Genomic DNA, 18442 nt, shown 5'->3' on the forward strand with positions numbered 1-18442 from the left:
CCTGAACCCCCCATAGCCCCTGACTCCCCCATAGCCCCCGGACCCACCTGGGATTCCCCCCACTCACTTTGCCCCTGTCTCTCCCCAGGGGACGTGCCATGTTAGTGAGTGCTGGGGAGGGGGGACTATTCTGGGGTGTCCCCACCTCTCCCTCCCTTCTCTTTTTGCTCCCCCACTCCCAGATGTGCCACAGACCATCCGCTGAAATTCACTGTTTTTCCCGCAAAATTCACTGGTTTTTTCGCAAGATTCACTGTTTTCCACTGAAGTCCACTGATTTTCTTCTCAAATTCGCAGGTTTCCACTGAAATTCACCGTTTTTCCTGCGAATTTCGCTGTTTTTCTCGCGAAATTCACTTTTTTTACACCGAAGTCTGCCGATTTTCTTCTCAAATTCACTGTTTTCCACTGAAATTCGCCGTCTTTCCCCCAAAATTCACTGTTCGTCCCGCAAAATTCCCGGTTTTCCACTGAAGCCTGCTGACTTTCTTCTCAAATTCGCTGTTTTCCACTGAAATTCGCTGTTTTTTCCCACAAAATTTGCTGGGTTTCCCATGAAATTCACTGTTTTCCACTGAAGTCTGCTGATTTTCTTCTCAGATTAGCTGTTCTCCATCAAAATTCGCCGGTTTTCCCATGAAATTCCTGGTTTTCCACTGAAGCCCGCTGATTTTCTTCTCAAAATTCGCTGTTTTCCACTGAAATTTGCCATTTTTCCCGCGAAATTGGCAGGTTTTCCCGCGAAATTGGCAGGTTTTCCCGCAAAATTCCCGGTTTTCCACTGAAGTGCGCTGATTTTCTTCTCAAATTCGCTGTTTTCCGATGAAATTTGCCGGTTTTCCATTTTCCTGCAAAATTCCCAGTTTTCCACTGAAGCCCACTGATTTTCTCCTCAAATTCACTGTTTTCCACTGAAATTCGCTTTTTTTTCCCGTGAAATTCACGGGTTTTCCCGTGAAAGTCCCAGTTTTCCAATGAAGCCTGCTGATTTTCTCCTCAAATTTGCTGTTTTCCACTGAAATTCTCCGTTCTTCCAGCGAAATTCACGGGTTTTCCTGTGAAATCCCTGGTTTTCCACTGAGGTCCGCTGATTTTCTTCCCAAATTCGCTGTTTTCCACTGAAATTCTCCGTTCTTCCAGAAAAATTCACGGGTTTTCCTGTGAAATCCCTGGTTTTCCACTGAGGTCCGCTGATTTTCTTCCCAAATTCGCTGTTTTCCACTGAAATTTGCTGTTTTTCTGGAGAATGAAAGACACATTCCAAGAACAGCCTGATGTGGCTACAAGCTTAAGAACATTTTATGCAGGTGCAGTACCGGGGGCTTTTCCAAATGATCGCTGTCCTGGGGATTGGTGGAACATTCCAAATAGGTTTTCAAATTTCTTCCATCACCTACATGTCTCAGGTAGGCAAAGACACACTTGGCACACTGGTTAACGATAGCATCGAGTCTACATTCCTGCTTGAGGGTGCTCCTTTCTGGCAATCATGCTCCTTTCTGGCAGTCAGCAAGGGCTTAATCACAGAATCCTCCTCTCATGATTCTTTCCCATTACTCTGTCTTTACCACTACTAGGTAAAGCAGAACATGCGGTGGTGCTAGGCTGACAGTTTGACTTGGTGAACTCAGAGGTCTTTTCCACAATTAATGATTCTGTGATTATATGGTTCTATGTCAAAGTGCTGAAAAGAGAGAGAGAGCCGCAAGTGGTTGTATACAGAACTGCTCCTCAGAAGACGCACGCTGACTGGGGTGACATCTGTCTCCCGTATAAACCTACAGCACATGGGCCTACTTCAGTGGTCTCATTTGACATTCTTCACTACAAGCCCACGCCTCAGTTCCTCAGATTTCAAGGACAAAAACCCAAAGAACTAACTCCTTTTAAGGGAGTTAATGAACACATGATACTCCTAGCAAGGACCCAACATGCCAATATTCAGATAATCCATGTCCTTCAACTGGGAAATTGTTCTAATCACTTCAAGCAGTTGAAAATCCTATGGTATGCAAGAAAAGGCGTTCCAGGGCAGCTGCAGTACGAAGTGGCTTATCTCTGTAGAGGACTGGAGAGGAGGAAAACACCCTCTGCCTAAGCTGCTTGTCAGAGAAGATGGTGGCACCATCTGACCCCTCACACAACAAGAACACACGGTCGTTTCAGCAGCACGAGTAAGGGGGAGCCCTCCCAATACAAGAAAGATAAACATTTACCGATGTTGTAATCAACTTGGCATATCTGGGTCTCAGAATAATTAAACCAGCAGGAAGAGGCTCTGTCCAGTGTTGGAGGAGGACACAATTCACTAAAAGCCACGTAGTTAGAATTTAACTTCTGTGCTATGATCCCAACTTCTTATAATCTAAGCATAGAAAATATCTCTCTCTCATCTGACAGACTTGACAAGGGCTCTCAGAGCAGGCAGGTTTTCAAGGGGAAATGGCTGGTTTCCTCTCAGAACTGGTGAGTATCCAACTTCTTGCTTTCTAGTCCTAGTCACTAACAGCCGTATGATCTTCAGTGATTATAGCAAAGGGAATTAAACAGTCTTTCTTGTATGAAAATGGAGCAATAGAGCACATGCTTGGGACAAAACTGATTCAGCAACAAGCCTGACTACAGCTTCAGGCCATATATTAGAAACAGAAAAGTGTGAGAGGTTTAAAAGAAGACCTGGGAAAACAGGAAAGAATTGGCATTTCAAGGAAGGTAGAGAAAATAGCAGCAAGGAAAAAGACAAAAGAGAGAAAACTCTCCCACTCTGCCACGCTGCGCTCTTAAGGATACCTGACAACACTCATCTGTTTAGAGTGTGACCTGACTAAATGCCTGAAAACATATGTGCTTGTAAAGAGTGTCCTAAAATCCAGTGTACATCATGGAAACACAACACTGCAAACAGGAGTCATTCCAGTAGGGACTCTAAAAATAGAGTTTCCTATGGGGATAATAAAATGTGAAAAAACAAAAGTTTTAAGGAGACAGACTTGATTAATCTCTGGAAACTGGTGAACAATATCTCTGAGATGCCAAAACTGAAGGAAAAGAGGATTCAAGAAAGCTATACCTTCTTACTAGTACAAAAGCAAACTCAAACTATCAGAAAAAGGCATTTATGATTCTGGCTTTTATTTCTGTGGCTAGCAGAACTAACAGAACATAAAAGAATGTGTAGATTTGCATCTTAGCAATTTCCCAGCAGTTTTGCTTGATTAATGAAAAATCCAAAATGTGGTTTTGCATTTTAAAGCCTTCTTAACCACAGAAGTGTGAAGATATAAGATCTCATATCAGGTACCAGGAACTTAAGACATCTTTCATCATCTTCGGCAGGTTCAATACCGGAAGCTATTGCTAATGATTGTGGTGCTAGGAATTGGTGGAACCCACCTATCTGGTTTTCAAATGTCTGTGATCAATTATACTTCTCCGGTAAGCAAAGCCTTCATAAAATCACATCTGGTCTTCATGGCACTAAGTCTTACTCTTAAAAAATCTGTTATGTGTCACTGTGTGAGTTTATTCCCAGCTCTTTCCAATGCCATACTCCCCACTGTCAAAGGACAAAATGAGTTTGCATGATTGTTAGGAGATGTGGTCCAAAGACAACAGAATTGTGTGGAAACAACATACTGAAACACCTTCCTTAAAGATTATTCCACAGAGAAAAAAGATTAAAAGCAAGCTGATTGAGTTTCAGCCTTCAGTTCCGGCCTTTTGTCTTTATCTGCTACCTGCAACTAGAACATTTGCACTTCACTAGAATCAGTAAAAGGTGTAGGAGAGTCAGGATTCAACAGGCTAAAGAGTATAATTAATTTTTGAAAGATCTTCTTACACTACTAGTCTGTACAAGAGGAAATACCAATCCTAATTTGCAAACAATCGTTCCATGGTCCTGCTCTCAGTAATGACAAACTATTTTTTTAAAGTTGTAAATATTATGAATAACTGTTGTGATTAGTGCCTCCGTGGAATAAAAATCTGTTTTTCTGTTCCAGTATATTCAGAAGTTTATCAACGAAACTTGGCTGGAGCGATATGGCTCTGTGTTGCATCATGAGACACTCACATTATTGTGGTCCTTCATCGTGTCTGTGTACTGTGTCGGTGGAATGATAGGGTGTCTGTGTAGTGGGTACTTGACTGCAAAATACGGAAAGTAAGTGTATTTCCAAACAGCTTGCTAATCAGGGCTGGAACAAGGAAAGCAATTAAATACTACTCACTTAATATAAAGGCTGTTGGAATTCTCACTGCCCCCTGCTGGGGCAGAACTTACTCTGCTCAGGGTGTGTAACTGCATCTCATCGCATCAGAGAGACAAGAATACGTGACTATTTCTGATGCCCTTCTCACAGGTTTTGATGCCATACAATTCCTGTATTTTTCCTGAAATTTCAGTGAAAAATAAATCTCTGACATTCCTTTATTGGGCAATAATTCCCTAGGGAGCCCAATAACACTGCAGTAGCGCAGAAGGGGATAGATATTCCATAGGCAAAAGCGCTTTTTAAAAAAAAATAAAATTGTTAGAGCCTTTAAAAAATTTTGCAGGTTCATTTCTCTGTAAGAATAACCAGAGTTTCCGTAAAGATAATAGAAGTCCCTCAGGACACATTCAGAACCTGCTCCCTGAGGTTGGCCATTACAGATGAAGGCAGAACTCTCTAGCTCGAGGTGGGCAGTGAAGCAAGCTCTCAGTGAAGCTGGATTTGCCTTGCTCTGGGGACAGGTGCAGTGTTTGAGATGGGAGCCTTACACACAGGAAAGATGTGAAAAAGACCATTCCTTAAAAGTATTTATTCCACAGGAATTTCCTCCAGCCTCATGGAGTGCTCGCATAGTGTTAGCATGGAAAAGAGGAATCTAGCTTCTCCCCTTCCACTCCCCTGCAAAGCCATCATGTCTTTTCAAAATCAGAGATAGTTTTCCTATAAGTGGTGGACTTAAACATGGCCATGGCTTGGTCTGTACATCCAGAGGAGAACAGGCAGACACAAGCCAAAGAAGAAAAAGTAAAACATAGATCATATCCACTTGTTGTTTGCTGTTGCAGGAAGAAATGTATATTGTTCAATGATGGGATCCTAATAATAGCCACCCTGAATACCGGCTTCAGTCGGAGAGCCAAGTCTTTTGAGATGATCCTGATTGGGCGCTTCCTCGAGGGCATCGCTGCTGGTAGGACTCCCCATCACTCCATGTTAATGTGACTTCTCTGGGGTGGATGCAAAAATCTTCCTGCTGGGAGTACCCAGGCATGCACAGTAACCCCAGTGGAACAAGGAACAGATTGGGAAAAGGTAAGATGAGCTGTCCTTTGCCTTCAAGAGGTCTTGTTGAGAGAGAGATCTGGTGGATCAGCTAAAGATCTTGCTTAAAGTTAAAGGTACATTTTCAGACTATTATTGTGGAAGATATATAGCAAACTGTTCCGAAGGGAAAGGAGAGATCTACCCCTAGGTAAGGTGAAATGGAAAGGGACTCTCTTGCTTTCTATAGCTTTATCTCTCTTGTGTCTTCTTCACTTTAGGAATAAATATGAATGCCCATGTTCAGTTTGCTGGCGAGATCTCACCTAAGAAGTTGCGTGGATTTGTAAATGTGACCACCACTGTGTTTATTGCACTAGGAAAAACTGTAGCAAGAATTCTCGGATTACGGTACTTGTGCTGCTCCTTCTCATCCTAATTCCTGTTTATTTGTCTTCTGTATGGTGAGGAAATGTGCTTCTCCCAGTTCTAGAAACAGACATACATTAAAGGTGGGGTTTTACTTTGCTAAACTTCAGGGGTCAAAATAGGATTCATGTATCCCATGCCATGCCATTCACTGGGGAGAGAAAGGCCCTTCTCTCGAGAAACGATGAATCCATCTCTGGAGGTGCAGTCTCTCTGCTGAAGTTAGTAAGAAAAGATTGTATATAAACTTCTGAGATCCGAAATCTCCGCTAATTTCTTGACAACCTCATGCAGAATTGCGGTATTGGTTCAGAGGGATGTTGTAGGAACATTCAAATTCCACTGATCTTTAGAAAATACTCAAATTATAAGAAAAATCTCAGTCTCACAGTAGAAATAAAGTATTAGATTACTTTCCTTTCCCTAGCCTCAAGATCCCCAATTTCCATCTGTCTTTTCAAGGTCGATATGCATACTGTGCCTCTTCAGCTAGTCTAGGATCTAGACAATACCAAACTAGTTATAGACTGTAATTGTACTGAACTATAAATACATTCTAACGTGCTTTCATAGAGATCTTTTAGGAACTGAAGATATGTGGAATGTGCTATTGTCCTTCTCTGGGTTGGTGGCATTGATTCAACTGCTATTTTTGCCATTTTTTCCCGAGTCCCCTCCCTATCTCTTGCTGCAAAAAGGAGACAAGGCTGGTTGCTTGAAAGGTAAAATAAAACTTTAGATCCTTAATTTGTTAAACCATAACTCTTGGGAAATTGAAGCTAATAGAGGGAATCAGCTATTCTATCAGCCAACTACAGATTTCTTGATAATTACATGATTAATGTCCTTCAGATTAAGCAGAGTCATCAGAAATAATTAAGATCTACTCTTAAATTTAGAGTACAGCAAGTTGAAAGCCATTTTCCAGGGAAGTCTCAGCATGTTCCAGTGAGCGATGATCTCGTTCTTTGCTCGGAGATTGATGAAACAAAGCATGGACTGAACTGCAAAAGTGTAATGTTGTTAAGAGTTGAAAAACATAGAACCTTGAATGGATCAGATGACGGAGGAGTGTATTTCATTCTGTCTCTTTTGTAGCCATGAAGAAAATCTGGGGAGAAGGGAATTATAAAACAGAATTTGATGACATGATGAAGGAAAAGGCTATCACAAAAGGCACCAAAATTATGAATGTCCTAGAGTTGCTGAAAGAATCATCTGTGTATCCTCAGCTGAGTACCATGCTCCTCCTTCTCCTGAGTCTGCAGTTCTGTGGCCTGAGCGCAGTTGAGTATGCCCTGTTGTCATGCTTAGGTCTGCTCTCAGGTAACCAAAGTGCCACAATTCCAACTTGTCACTTTCCTCTGGATCTGCTTATCTTCTTTATCACTCCCTGTCACATTCCTTTTCCTCTTTGCTAAACCCATAACTTTTTCCCATGTCTTTCAGACAGTATCTTCCTTTCAACTCCTTTTTTTTTTCTTCTGGACTTGCAAATCCCTTTTCTTCATCTCCATTAACCTGTTGATTTTTCACATCTCAAGCAGGTATGTCATCTCCGCTAAGCCCCAGTAATGTACTGCTGCTTTTGCAGTGCTGACAAATATAGTTCTAAGCAATGCTGGATAAGCACATATCACATCTATTGACTATTCTGCATTTTGAAAATATTTCTTATTTTCCAGATCACCTTTTATACGTCAGAAATTTTTCAGACAGCCAACCTGCAGGAAAGCATAATCCCATATGTATCTCTGGGAGTCGGAATCTCTGAGCTCATCTCTATCATCTTCTGTGTAAGTCAGACTTCTCTGTGGTTTTAAGAGTACATATGAGTTGAGTCTAATCTTCCTTAAAAATAATGAATCTTCTACTTATGAGCTAAAGATTTTTTCTGTGGTACTGCATAAATCTGTAAAATGGTTGTTACTATCCACTCCACGTTTTCTCCCACCTTTTACATCTTTCTTCTCATCTTCATTCTTCATAATTTCTTGTAAAAAACCCTTTCTTATTCATACAGATATTAATGAAATGACATTTAAACATAAATATTTTTACTTACTTCCATATATTTGTGTATATCTATATATTTGAATGGAATTGTTACATGCTTCCATTGATGACAGTGCTTATGAAAAAGTTGCTGCAACCCTGGGGAGCGATGGTAATTCATAGTATTAGAGAGACTAGAAGGTATTCAGTGAAATAACAGACTTGGTACCAATAAGATTTGTATTCTCTAAAGTAAAAATAACTCAGGAAGAATGCTTGATTTGTTCAATTTTGCCATGCTTCCAGTGATATGCAATTTTTTTCTACTCTTCAGAGCTATATTATCGATCGTTTTGGACGCCGGATACTCCTGTGGGGTGGTTATTTGCTGATGGCACTGATATTGGCATTGCTTGAAACAAGCCTTTTACTGAGCGTAAGCAAATATCTCTCTAGGAGTAGACAGAATTCTTTGTGCAGGATGACAGATAGTGAGCCTTAGCTTTCATGTCCGAATTAGCAGGTTAGAATATCTCCTGAACACAAACTCATAGCCCCTCTGCAAGGCTTTTTTTGTCCTGTCTTGTAGTTTATTTTTTAATCAGACTTTAAAACAGTTGGTGAAGCATATTTTGTAAAACTATTAGCCTGGCATGTTTTTCCTCCATCCCTCTGTCTGCCTGACCTCTCCAAACCTCACCTGTCTCTTGTTCCGCTGTCCTTTAAATCCCTAGGTGAGCATCCTTGCTGCCACCGTTCCCATTTGCTATCCCATGCCTCCTGCAGCAGAAGCAGTCAGTGCGTACTGACCCTTCCAACAACCACCGATTTCCACCCTCAGTACAAGTGCTGCAGCTACATAGTGCAGCTCTCTAGCTACTTCCAGTCAGGATGGTAGAAAGTAGTGAGGAACCCAGTGCCGTGGCTTCAGTAGTGCCAGTGTTTTGCACCACATTGCCATCTTGGTCTCAGCCCATAGAGGTCCAGCTTCTTTCTGTTTCACAGATATCTTCTGGTTCATGAGAGTTTTAAACATTTCTCTGAAGTTGTCTAATTCCATAAGATAATTAGGTTAAATCAGTAACAATTCTCCCCACGCTATAGTTAGTTTGGAATTTGTTACTTGTTTTTCAGGCCAGAGTGCAGTTCAGCTCAACTCTGTAGATATGTCACTGCAGTGACACTGCTAGTTCTGGCCTCTAACTGTATTCAGTACAGAAAGACAAGTAGTTCTACTGAGCATCTACTACAGAGCTCAGCGTCATGGGCTTTTTCATAAATATTACTTTTCCTGTTTGTTTGAGTCAGCCATGCTACAGCTGTAAAATTAATTTTCATTCCCTTCTCTCCTTTCACCTTTTTCTAGGATCAGTTCCCTTGGATGCGTTACTGCAGTGTAATTTTCATCTTTTTGTTCATCGTTGCCTATGGAATAGGACCAGGTGAGTACAACAATAAAAGCAACAACAAGAAACCTTGGACTACCTGAATGAGCACAGGCCATGAATGTACTGAACTAGAACTAGACTGTGTGAATATATCTTTGAAAACCAACAGCTTAGTTTGAACTGAAATTGAGGGAGACCCATTTTTTGACAGATTAATAACAAAAAAAATCAATTCCTTTAAAAAATTATTTGAATTTATTCAGACCCTCATGAATCACAACCCTGTTTCTTCTCACTGGATTACAGATTCAAGCCAAAAAAAAATACTTATTAATCAATTTACTGTGACTTGTTTTGGAGGGTGTGAATACTGTTTAGTGCATACAGGCTTGGATGGTCCCTCTCTGTCTTTGCCTAAGGGCAGAGGTAACCTCTTCTAATACATCAGAGTTTTCTCAATTGACCTGTAAAATCCTACTCTATTAAAGAATGATACCTGATAGCACACGTAGTCTGTCTCTTAGCATTGTCCCGTCTTTTCTCATCCTCTCTCATTGTCACTGTGAACCACCTGTATCGGCAATGCCAGCACCAAACTTACAGCTCACTCACCTAAGACCAATACTTACTCCGCAAGCTCCCTGACCAAACACTATGCTTAGTTACTACAGTCTCCAAATTCAAACGGCAGCCTTTATTATTGTAAGAGCTGTTTATGAGGACAATAAATGTTTGAAAAACCTAACAGAATTCCACAGTAGCAGAACCCAGACAACTCCTACAGGCAATGGAGAGAAACAGGCCATTAGGCCATACATCTCTATAATTTATACATCTTAGGTGGATAGAAACTGCACTTCAGGGGTGTCCATCTCTCTCCATGGACCATAAGAGAAGTGTGTAGGGGAATGCAGATAGAGATGGCTGTGCTACCCAAATTCAGATGGCCTGACTTACTGGGTTGGTGTTTGACCAGTGACAACCGTTCACTCACTTTGAGGAAAACTATTAACTATGACAGTGCTTCTATTGTTTTTTTTTTCCTGTTTTTTCCACAGCTGGAGCTGTTTCATCTGTAATGAATGAAATCTTCACCCTCTCAACAAGGTCCTCTGCTTTTGTAATTGGTGGAACCATCATTTGGCTAGGCCTCGCTTTCACTGGAATGATTTTCCCCTTTGCTGTTGTATGTAATTCAATTCAAATCTTCTCTTTGACTGTCAATATTAACTGGTTTTCTAGGCTGGTACGGACAGGGAGTAGGATGAAATGCCTTGTAGATGATGGAAGCTGTGAATCTCTTATTGCTACTGGCATATGGAGGCCATTTATGTAAAACACTTCCCTAGACTTCAGACAGCATCTGCTGCCTGAAGAATAGATCGAAAAGATAAATAAATATTCCTTCCATAAAATCAACTTATTCCTTATTTCACAGGGACAAATTGACAATTTGCAAGAATCTATAGGGGCAAGCGTTATCATGGAAATTACTCATTGTATTCTATTCTTATCTTCAGATACTTCTTGGTCCTTTTTGCTTCCTCATCTTTATTGCTGTCCTGGTCACTTCAGCCATTCTCATCTACCTGTTCGTCCCAGAAACAAAAGGGAAGTCAACCTCTGAAATCACAGAAGAATTCAACACACGCCAGTTGAAGAAGAAAGGTCATCAGACTGTGGAGAAGAATGCCACTGAAGAAAAGACATTCTGCACAAAGCTCTGACAGGCCACCATAAGCGACTTACCCTGTCAAAAAGCTGTCTCAAAGCCAAACTGAATGCTAAACCTTAACATGGACTTTACTCGAGAAAATGCAATCCCAAAAGTAATCCACAGATAGCTCGTCATTAATCCCACAGTAGTCCTTTTTTAAATTAATCTTTGCTTTTCATAGTAAGAGACAACCGGCTCCTTCCTAGAGTAGCTCTGTAGCAGGAAGACATCAGTAACTACAGACGCTTCTCGGAACTGGCACTTGGAAAATATTTTTAGGCATAACATCAATTTTATTTCAAGTCTTTCCTTTGCTATCATTTTAAAGGAACAGGATTTGTTTCTATGTTACTTTGTAAGAAAGCTCTGTTCAGGATTAAGAGCAGGATGAAGACAAGAAGAAATACAAACATGGTTCTTGCAAACAATTTTCATGTCATCTCTGGATGATATCACACTGTAAAGGACCTAGTATTGATCATAAACACTGCACACAAACAAATACCAGGTAGAATAACACAAAACTCGATTTTGTGCTATTTTCTTGAGCTGGCATCAAGGAACTGTATGTCCTGGGTGCTGCTATAATGGCTGGCCGGGATCACTCCTGATCCCTGGACAATTGGTACAGAGGAACTCTCACCTGGATCCTCTGGAGCAAACTGACTGCACCCTCCATGCACATCAGTTGTAGCAAAATCTGGAGCAATTTTTTGTAGCATAAGCAGTGCTCTCAGCCTTATTCTGCATACCTCATGGATGGCCAACATGCAGGCAGTGCAAGGGCCAGAGCCAGAGCCCAGTGAGACAGCGAGTAAAGCACTTTGAGAAAGTACTGAGCAAGTACACACTTTGAAAACTTCACCCATTTTACAAATAATTAACTGTTTAAAAAAAAACCAAAACAGATGTTGCGATAGCCAATGTCTGCTAGCCGCATTCTGGCCTAGGACATATCGCGCTCTACCAGTGCACATCAGCGTACAGTACTATGCTTTACCGGTGCTAAGCTCCACAGCACCCACATACATTGCGATTCAAGAGCTGTTAATCCTGCTGAGCGCTGCAGCTTTTAATCATTTCCCTCCCCAAACTCTTCTGCCTTCACATAGGACAATCAATTATTTTTCCATTTTCTGTCATAGTTACAAATGGTATACCATGCTTTCTGTTTAGCAGGATCATAAAACCTATCTTTCTGCAGTTTAACTTTTCATATTATCATTGTGCTGGAGCACTGAATCAGTGTTGATCTTTATGGAATTTTCTATTTAAAACTTCAAATAACATACTTACTACTTCTAAAGGAACAGCCACAGAAGAAGCTCTGATATTAAAGCATGAGTGTGTATTCTAGCAACTGAAACCCTGGTTAGATTTTATATTTGATCTGATTTCTCTCCCTGTATCAAAACAGGGAGCAGTCATGCTACAAAATATCCTCACTCAGAGGGACCTCCCTTGCTGAGTCATTGAAATATTTCACGCATCCATTCTAAGTGCTGTCCAATTGCTGTAAAAAACATCAGTCAACAGAAATCATACCAAGTAAACATTAATCTCAGTCTCAGAGTCTAACTAAAGCAGAAGGAGCAGAAAAAGTGTGACAGAAAATGTTTCTTCAGCTTAACCGAGTTCTGTCTGCCTGGGATCAGCTACCCTTTCACTATAAGATAGAAAAGCTCCTTTTAGAAGCAGTGAGTACTACAGCTGGCAGTATCAGCTGTTAATATTAAGCTTTCAGAAGGATCAAGAGGTTGTCTGGTGCAATTGCCATTCCTAAAGAATATAGAATATGTATGTACCAAACTATTTTTTAAAATAATAGAGTGGACAGTGGCTAATCCTTCTGTTACTGTAAACTCGAGAGCTAACTTTTAAAATAAAAACATCAAAAGAAACAGAATTCGCTATCTGGACTAAATCAACGTGAAAACTTTGAAGGAAGTCCCAGCTGAGTAGAGAAACAGATTTTTTAAAAAATGTTTAAAGTCCTCTAGTACTTAAATGGTGAGGCATTTCCATACTGTTTTCACCTGCTTCAACACTTTCCCATGTACAACTGTGACATTATTAAAATTTTCCTGCTAGTAGCTTGTGTACTTGAACTTGTCCACAACAGCTCCTGTGCCCCTACACCTCCAAAAAGACTAACAAGGTGCTGCCTGCATCCAGGATGAAATCTTCTGCTTCCTTTTGCCACCATCCCCTCTTCCCTCATCCCCTCTGTGGCAGTGCCTCTGTAGAGTTTGTAGCTTCCCTAACAATGCTGTAAAGGGGAATTTCTAGAGCCTGAGCTGCCTGTTTGAAAACACGAACAGTATGAGAGCAAGTGGAACACATGCTGCTCTTTTCCTGGTTCACACAGATTTCACAATGGGGTACAATTACAAGCAGTAGTGCTTCTGAACTGCTGTTCCTTCTCTCTAATTTTACTCTCCCCTTTCTCTTTTTTCACACCTTTTCAGGAGTCCCAACCTTTCTGCACGTACAGAAGAGAGAATTTGTGGTTATAAACTTGGTCAGTGACATTTTGTCTTTGCTGGTTCTTTTGCGGGAAGCGGTCTCAGCAGAAGCACTGCTGGAACATCCCAGAGGGATTATTCATCCCCATCACACAGCACCACATCAGGTTTAAAAGCATGAGCCTTGAATCCCTCCATCCCTCTCCTGTGAAGTCCAGACATGCTCACTGTGATACAGCTCCAGTGCCTCCTGCAAGAGGTCAGTCCTTCATATCTAGTCTTGCTGGGCACCTTCACTACTTCATGGCTTAAGGAACCTTTCCATCTGAGTGTAGTGCTGATAACACCAAGGTCGCGGGTTCGATCCCCGTTCGGTGCCCATGTGTTGCCTGATCTAGTTGAGAGGCGTCTCTGACCATGACAGGGAGGGTGGATTTAACGATCTCTAAGATCCCTTCCAGCCTAGGCCATTCTATGATTCTATGATCTCAAGCAGTCATCCTCCCAGGCTGCAGGAATCCAATGTGCCAGACCTCAGGAGGCTATTCTCCCAAATGCTTACTATTTCTGCATCTCTTGCAGTTACCGATTAGCCAAGTAGTATATTATTAACCCACCAATATTAATGTTTGCATGGTGTTTTAACCCTACGCCAAGGCATTCCTTTCTCATACTTCTGCAAGCAACATCGCAATTTTTTCTGACTGCTCACCCTGCCTACTTTAAACTCAAAAGAAGAGATAAAACAAGCAAGCTAGGGGGTTTTTTTTAGCTTTCTCATCTTCGTACTACAGCTTCAGTGTCATTGCTTTGACTGACACCTCCAAGAACAAGTTGGAAATTTAGGTGCCATCCAGCCTTACTTATTTTAGTAAAGGCCCATGCGTCAGGGCCACAATCACTGTTATGAGGCCGCAGCTGGCATCCAACAGAACTGAATGCAAACAGTGGCATCACCATTAGTGTGTCAGGGTTATGCTTACGTCTGTTCAAAGGAGGTTGCGTTCAGTAAATATTATGGCTTCGGTAGCTGTTGCTATTGTCAGGAGAGCTAATAAAACTGGCCTCTTCGAGATACTGCCTTCCAGAGTCTTCTCATCACTTATTTTTGTCTCTTTTCTCGGGCCTTCCTGGACATAGTGGGGCTAGAATAGCTGTACCAACAGTGAAAAGTGAAAGGAAAAGGCTTGATGTGAATTTCCTTGTATACCTCGGAAAATTTATCCATCATTGACAGCTTTACTTTCACTTCTGTAGATCAACACTAAACTACGATGATAGTAAATCTGTTTTTCTGGACCACAACTGACTTGAATCAGATGATGATCAGGACTGAAACTGAAATAGCAGTTTCTTTCTGTTAAAAGCAAGTGAAAAGCTTCTAAAAGGACATTTTCTATTTCTAATCCACTCTTGAAAAGAAGTATTTTCTCAGCAATAAGCAAAAAGGACAGGCCACTGGTGGAAATGTACCTATTTGCTTGCCTACCAGTCCTGACATTAGAGATACACATGTGATATCACATGTGCAGTCAATTGTTTCCAAAGCAAGTATTTTCTTCTGTTGTGTTTTCTGGGTCTATTTCTGCACTTTTGAGGTGCTGCAGAGAGCTCAGCTTGAGGAAGTCTTTACTCCTTAGGTATCACTAGGGATTGGTCTCCCTGTGTTCCTTCCCACTCTGTTGTGTGTAAGGGGCACTGTACCACAGGTACTCAAGCTTTCAATGTGCTCACAGCAAAGTGAGTGCTTTCCCTGCCCCCCCAGGCTTTTGCCATTGAGCAGTTTGACCCCTGCTCTGCAAGGGCTGTGCCCTCATGGCCTTGGCACTGTCTGTCCTCACCATTGCTCTCTCCATTCATGTAAGAAGAAATTTCCAACTATTTTATTGCCATCGCTGTTTCACACCTAAAGACTGGCATGTTTCATGTCACAGTGACAAAACAAACTGGATGTAGACAGCTCCAAAGTGGAACCTTGCCAGCTCAGCATCTTCATCTACCTCTTCCTTCCAGAGACAAAGGGGAACTTGTTTATGGAAATAACAGAAGAATTTTAGGAAGAGACCTCATTCCTTTACAGGAAATACTCCTCTCGAGGAACATATCACCTACACTAGCTTCTAGCTGGCCAGCAGAGGGATCATGTATTAAGTAAGGTCATAAAGGACCTTGATGCTTGCAGACTGCAAAACAAAACAAATTATTTGTTTTCCATTATGGGGAAATATATGAACATTCATTTGTAGACACAAGTGGAATCTTCATGAATGAAAGTCACTCTCATATCACTTTAAAAATCTGAGAGTAGACCATACTCAACAAGTCATCATAACATAAAAAACGTGCTCCGTTAAACTTAAGAGATTTCACTTAGTAAATGTTCTGTGCCTAATGTTTTCTTTAGTCCCAGTCTCTGTGATTTTCGCTATAGAGAACTTAATTTGGAGCTCTGCATTATAACAAACCCAAAGTTTCAAATCAAACATAGAACAAACCATTGAGTTCCTCTCAGTGTGAAATTAAACCACAGATGGTCAATTCCATTGACTCGGCAAAAAAAAAAGACATAAACTCCTACAATACAATCCTCCTAAAATTGCTAGTAAGGTGAAACAGTACCATGCAACCATGTGCAGCTCAGAATCACAACAAATCCCCAAAAATGTGAGAGAAATGTCACTTCACAGTGACAGAATTTGCTGCTCTTTGGGATCCTCAGTAATTATTTTCAAGGAGCGTAGGAATCCTTATGACATAAACCTCCCTACACTTTGATAACATTTGAGAAAAAATTGCAATAAAAAGAAAATATTAACATTTTGAAACAGCAAATAGTCAATTATGCACCTTGCATTTATGTACAATCAAAATGTTACAATTCTTGGTATTCAAGAGAAAATACTTGCAAAAAGGCCAAATCATTCTAAATGCCTTTGTAAACCAGAATAAACAGCATTTGCTATGCAGTTATATAGGCAATAGTTGGAATTACACAAGTAACCGAGGTTTTATTATTAACATGGGTTTTTTTCTCATTTCTTTAGGCTCACAGTATTTGCAGTAAACCCCTCTGTAAATAATTGCATACTGTGTTTTATGAAGTGAAAGTACAAGTCCTGAGGATGAGCTTGGGCATTTATTGAGGGCTTCAGAACAACCCCATTGTCCCATCCTCTCCCACCTCATACCTTGAGAATGGGGGAAAGTCTCCTGGCATGAGTAAGGGCAAGTAGAAGAGTTTTAAACAAACAGCCATACACAAAAGCCTCAGGCAAGCCTTTCTTCCCAGTGCTGTCTCTAGCAGAAGCCACATAGAGCTACAGTTTGAACTTCATCTCTCAGGAGAGGAGTCTCCAGGAATGCAAGGTGGCTTTTCAATGGCTGCAATACTGATTTTGAAGTTGATCTGTGTCTTGTACCAGATGCTTTTTGCGTTGTGCAGATAGAAGTAAAGTATTTTACTGTTCCTGTGAAACCACTTAGATTTTTTTCCTGGAATTTCTCTTCCTTCCTTTTCCAAAGCCCTTGTTACCCTCCATGTGCAAACTTTCTCTGCTTTGAAACTTTCCCCGCTTTGAAACTTTCCCCCTGCTGACTGGACTAGATGCAATTATTTCCTGAAATATTTAATCTGTCAGTGTTAACTTTGGCCAGTCAAAGTAAATAAGAGTGAGTGAAGAAGAAACAGTAAAAATTTAACTCTGCTCCCTGAAGCCAAATGCCCAGGGCCATACCAGCAGGCAGGAGACAGACATAGAAGCCTGTGATGACAAACACACATCACGCACCGCGCTGCCAGCCCCTAGCCAGAGATGACCGGCTTCCTATCAGACGTGGTAAGTACCTGGTGGGGTATTTACATCTGTTACAATTTGTATGCTACCAGTAGTACAAAGAAAATAAAATCAGTATCTCGGTAAAAATAACAAGGCTTCTGTTCATGAAAAGCATCTCAGAAGTAGTTCTCACCATTTTGAGATATTACAGGTGTTCGCACTTCATATGCTCTGTCATCCATCTTTGTCTTATTTTTATCAATATGTTAATGTTTCTTACATGTTTTCATTTACTGAAAAAGATTTGCTTACTTTTAAATTTAATTTGCTTTGCTTAGCTGCTGAAAAAAAAGTTTTGTTAAATTCATCACTCATTTAGTACAAGGAATAGCAGGCAGAGGTTTGGAAAGCCAGGGAACAGAACTGGATGTTGGTAGCAATGGCATCTTTACAGGGATGTTTGTGGGATCCTGTAGCATTTAAGTCCTGGTTATGACTGAGTCTTGAACCCTCACATGTCAGTGAGGCAACTCCAGTTAGGATGATGTCTCTTTGAGAAAGACCTCCCAGCCTCTACTGGACGCACTTTCCTCATTCAGGAAAGAGGAATACAGCAGGACGCCTCTGAAAGGCTGGCAATTTTCCGTTTATTCACAGCATATCCACTATGCCCTGGTGCAAAGGCTGCTGCAGTTAAACCGAAGTACTAGGTTGGCTGCGTATTTTCAAATCTGTAACCAACTAGGAAAAAAGCAAAGTAGGATACCTGTTCTCAAAGCACCCAAGAGGTCAAGATGACTATGGTGCTTTAAAGAGGCAGGAGAGGCAAAAGCTGAGAACTGATGATGGTGAGAAGAGCTAGAAAAGACACCTCCCTCCTCAGAATAGCTTAAGCAGAACCAGTGCAGAAGGGCAATACAGTTGCAAGATGTTTCCTTGCTGTTCCATTCTCTCCATCTAGGTTAAAACCCATGAATTTCCAGCAGCTGCCACACTGACAAAAATCTGAGTGGAAAAACACGCTACAAACATCAGTCTCTTTTTCTTTTTTTTCCCCCTCCATTTCAGACATTTTATTTTTTTTTAATGTTCAGCTGCTGTGGGCAATTTCAGGAAGTTTTACCACAAAACTTGAGTTGAGGGATCACTGCCCAGTCTTCAAGGGCCTGAAGGACAGCGAGCACAATCTGGTTTCAGAGGGCCTCATCACTACTGTGAACACAAGTCCAAGCTGCAGGTAGCCTGGCAGCAGAAAGCAAAGTAAGACCTCACTCCTCAAAACCACTCTCACATGTATTAGTCTTGGAGTGCAAAATGGCCTTCAGCTTGCTACCCTGTTGACTAATTATCAAGGAGGGGAAGGAAATGTAGTGGTTTCCATAGATAAACGCTGCATTTCCTTGAGTTTAATGTA

The 18442-nt window shown here is 41.1% G+C and overlaps 2 protein-coding genes across 2 annotated transcripts in view; both read left to right on the forward strand.

Moving 5' to 3' along the window:
• The first annotated feature begins 2409 nt into the window (after positions 1–2409).
• On the forward strand, positions 2410–10797 carry LOC104277229 (solute carrier family 2, facilitated glucose transporter member 11-like). Its single transcript, XM_009873808.1, has 12 exons — positions 2410–2466; positions 3337–3435; positions 4005–4165; positions 5063–5187; positions 5540–5669; positions 6261–6409; positions 6786–6973; positions 7373–7483; positions 8017–8118; positions 9049–9124; positions 10129–10256; positions 10591–10797. The coding sequence occupies exons 1-12, from the start codon at positions 2443–2445 to the stop codon at positions 10795–10797; spliced, it is 1500 nt and encodes a 499-aa protein (XP_009872110.1). The 5' UTR covers positions 2410–2442.
• A 6267-nt stretch (positions 10798–17064) lies between these two features.
• Positions 17065–18442, forward strand: part of LOC104277228 (solute carrier family 2, facilitated glucose transporter member 11-like) — a 10559-nt gene continuing 9181 nt past the window's right edge. Inside the window, exon 1 of the mRNA XM_009873807.1 lies at positions 17065–17088. Within this exon, the coding sequence (XP_009872109.1) occupies positions 17065–17088 (24 nt within the window). The remainder of the gene's footprint in view (positions 17089–18442) is intronic.

Source organism: Apaloderma vittatum, unplaced genomic scaffold (genome assembly GCF_000703405.1).
Source record: "Apaloderma vittatum isolate BGI_N311 unplaced genomic scaffold, ASM70340v1 scaffold8257, whole genome shotgun sequence".
Lineage (NCBI taxonomy): Eukaryota > Metazoa > Chordata > Aves > Trogoniformes > Trogonidae > Apaloderma > Apaloderma vittatum.

What these genes read in the sequence shown, in the direction of transcription:
- LOC104277229 (XM_009873808.1), top strand. Translation starts at nt 2,443, where the DNA reads ATGGCTGGTTTCCTCTCAGAACTG. An exon ending in CTGGTTTCCTCTCAGAACTG is followed by an intron (nt 2,467 to 3,336) that starts GTGAGTATCCAA and finishes CATCTTCGGCAG; the next exon opens with GTTCAATACCGGAAGCTATT. An exon ending in TGATTTTCCCCTTTGCTGTT is followed by an intron (nt 10,257 to 10,590) that starts GTATGTAATTCA and finishes TCTTATCTTCAG; the next exon opens with ATACTTCTTGGTCCTTTTTG.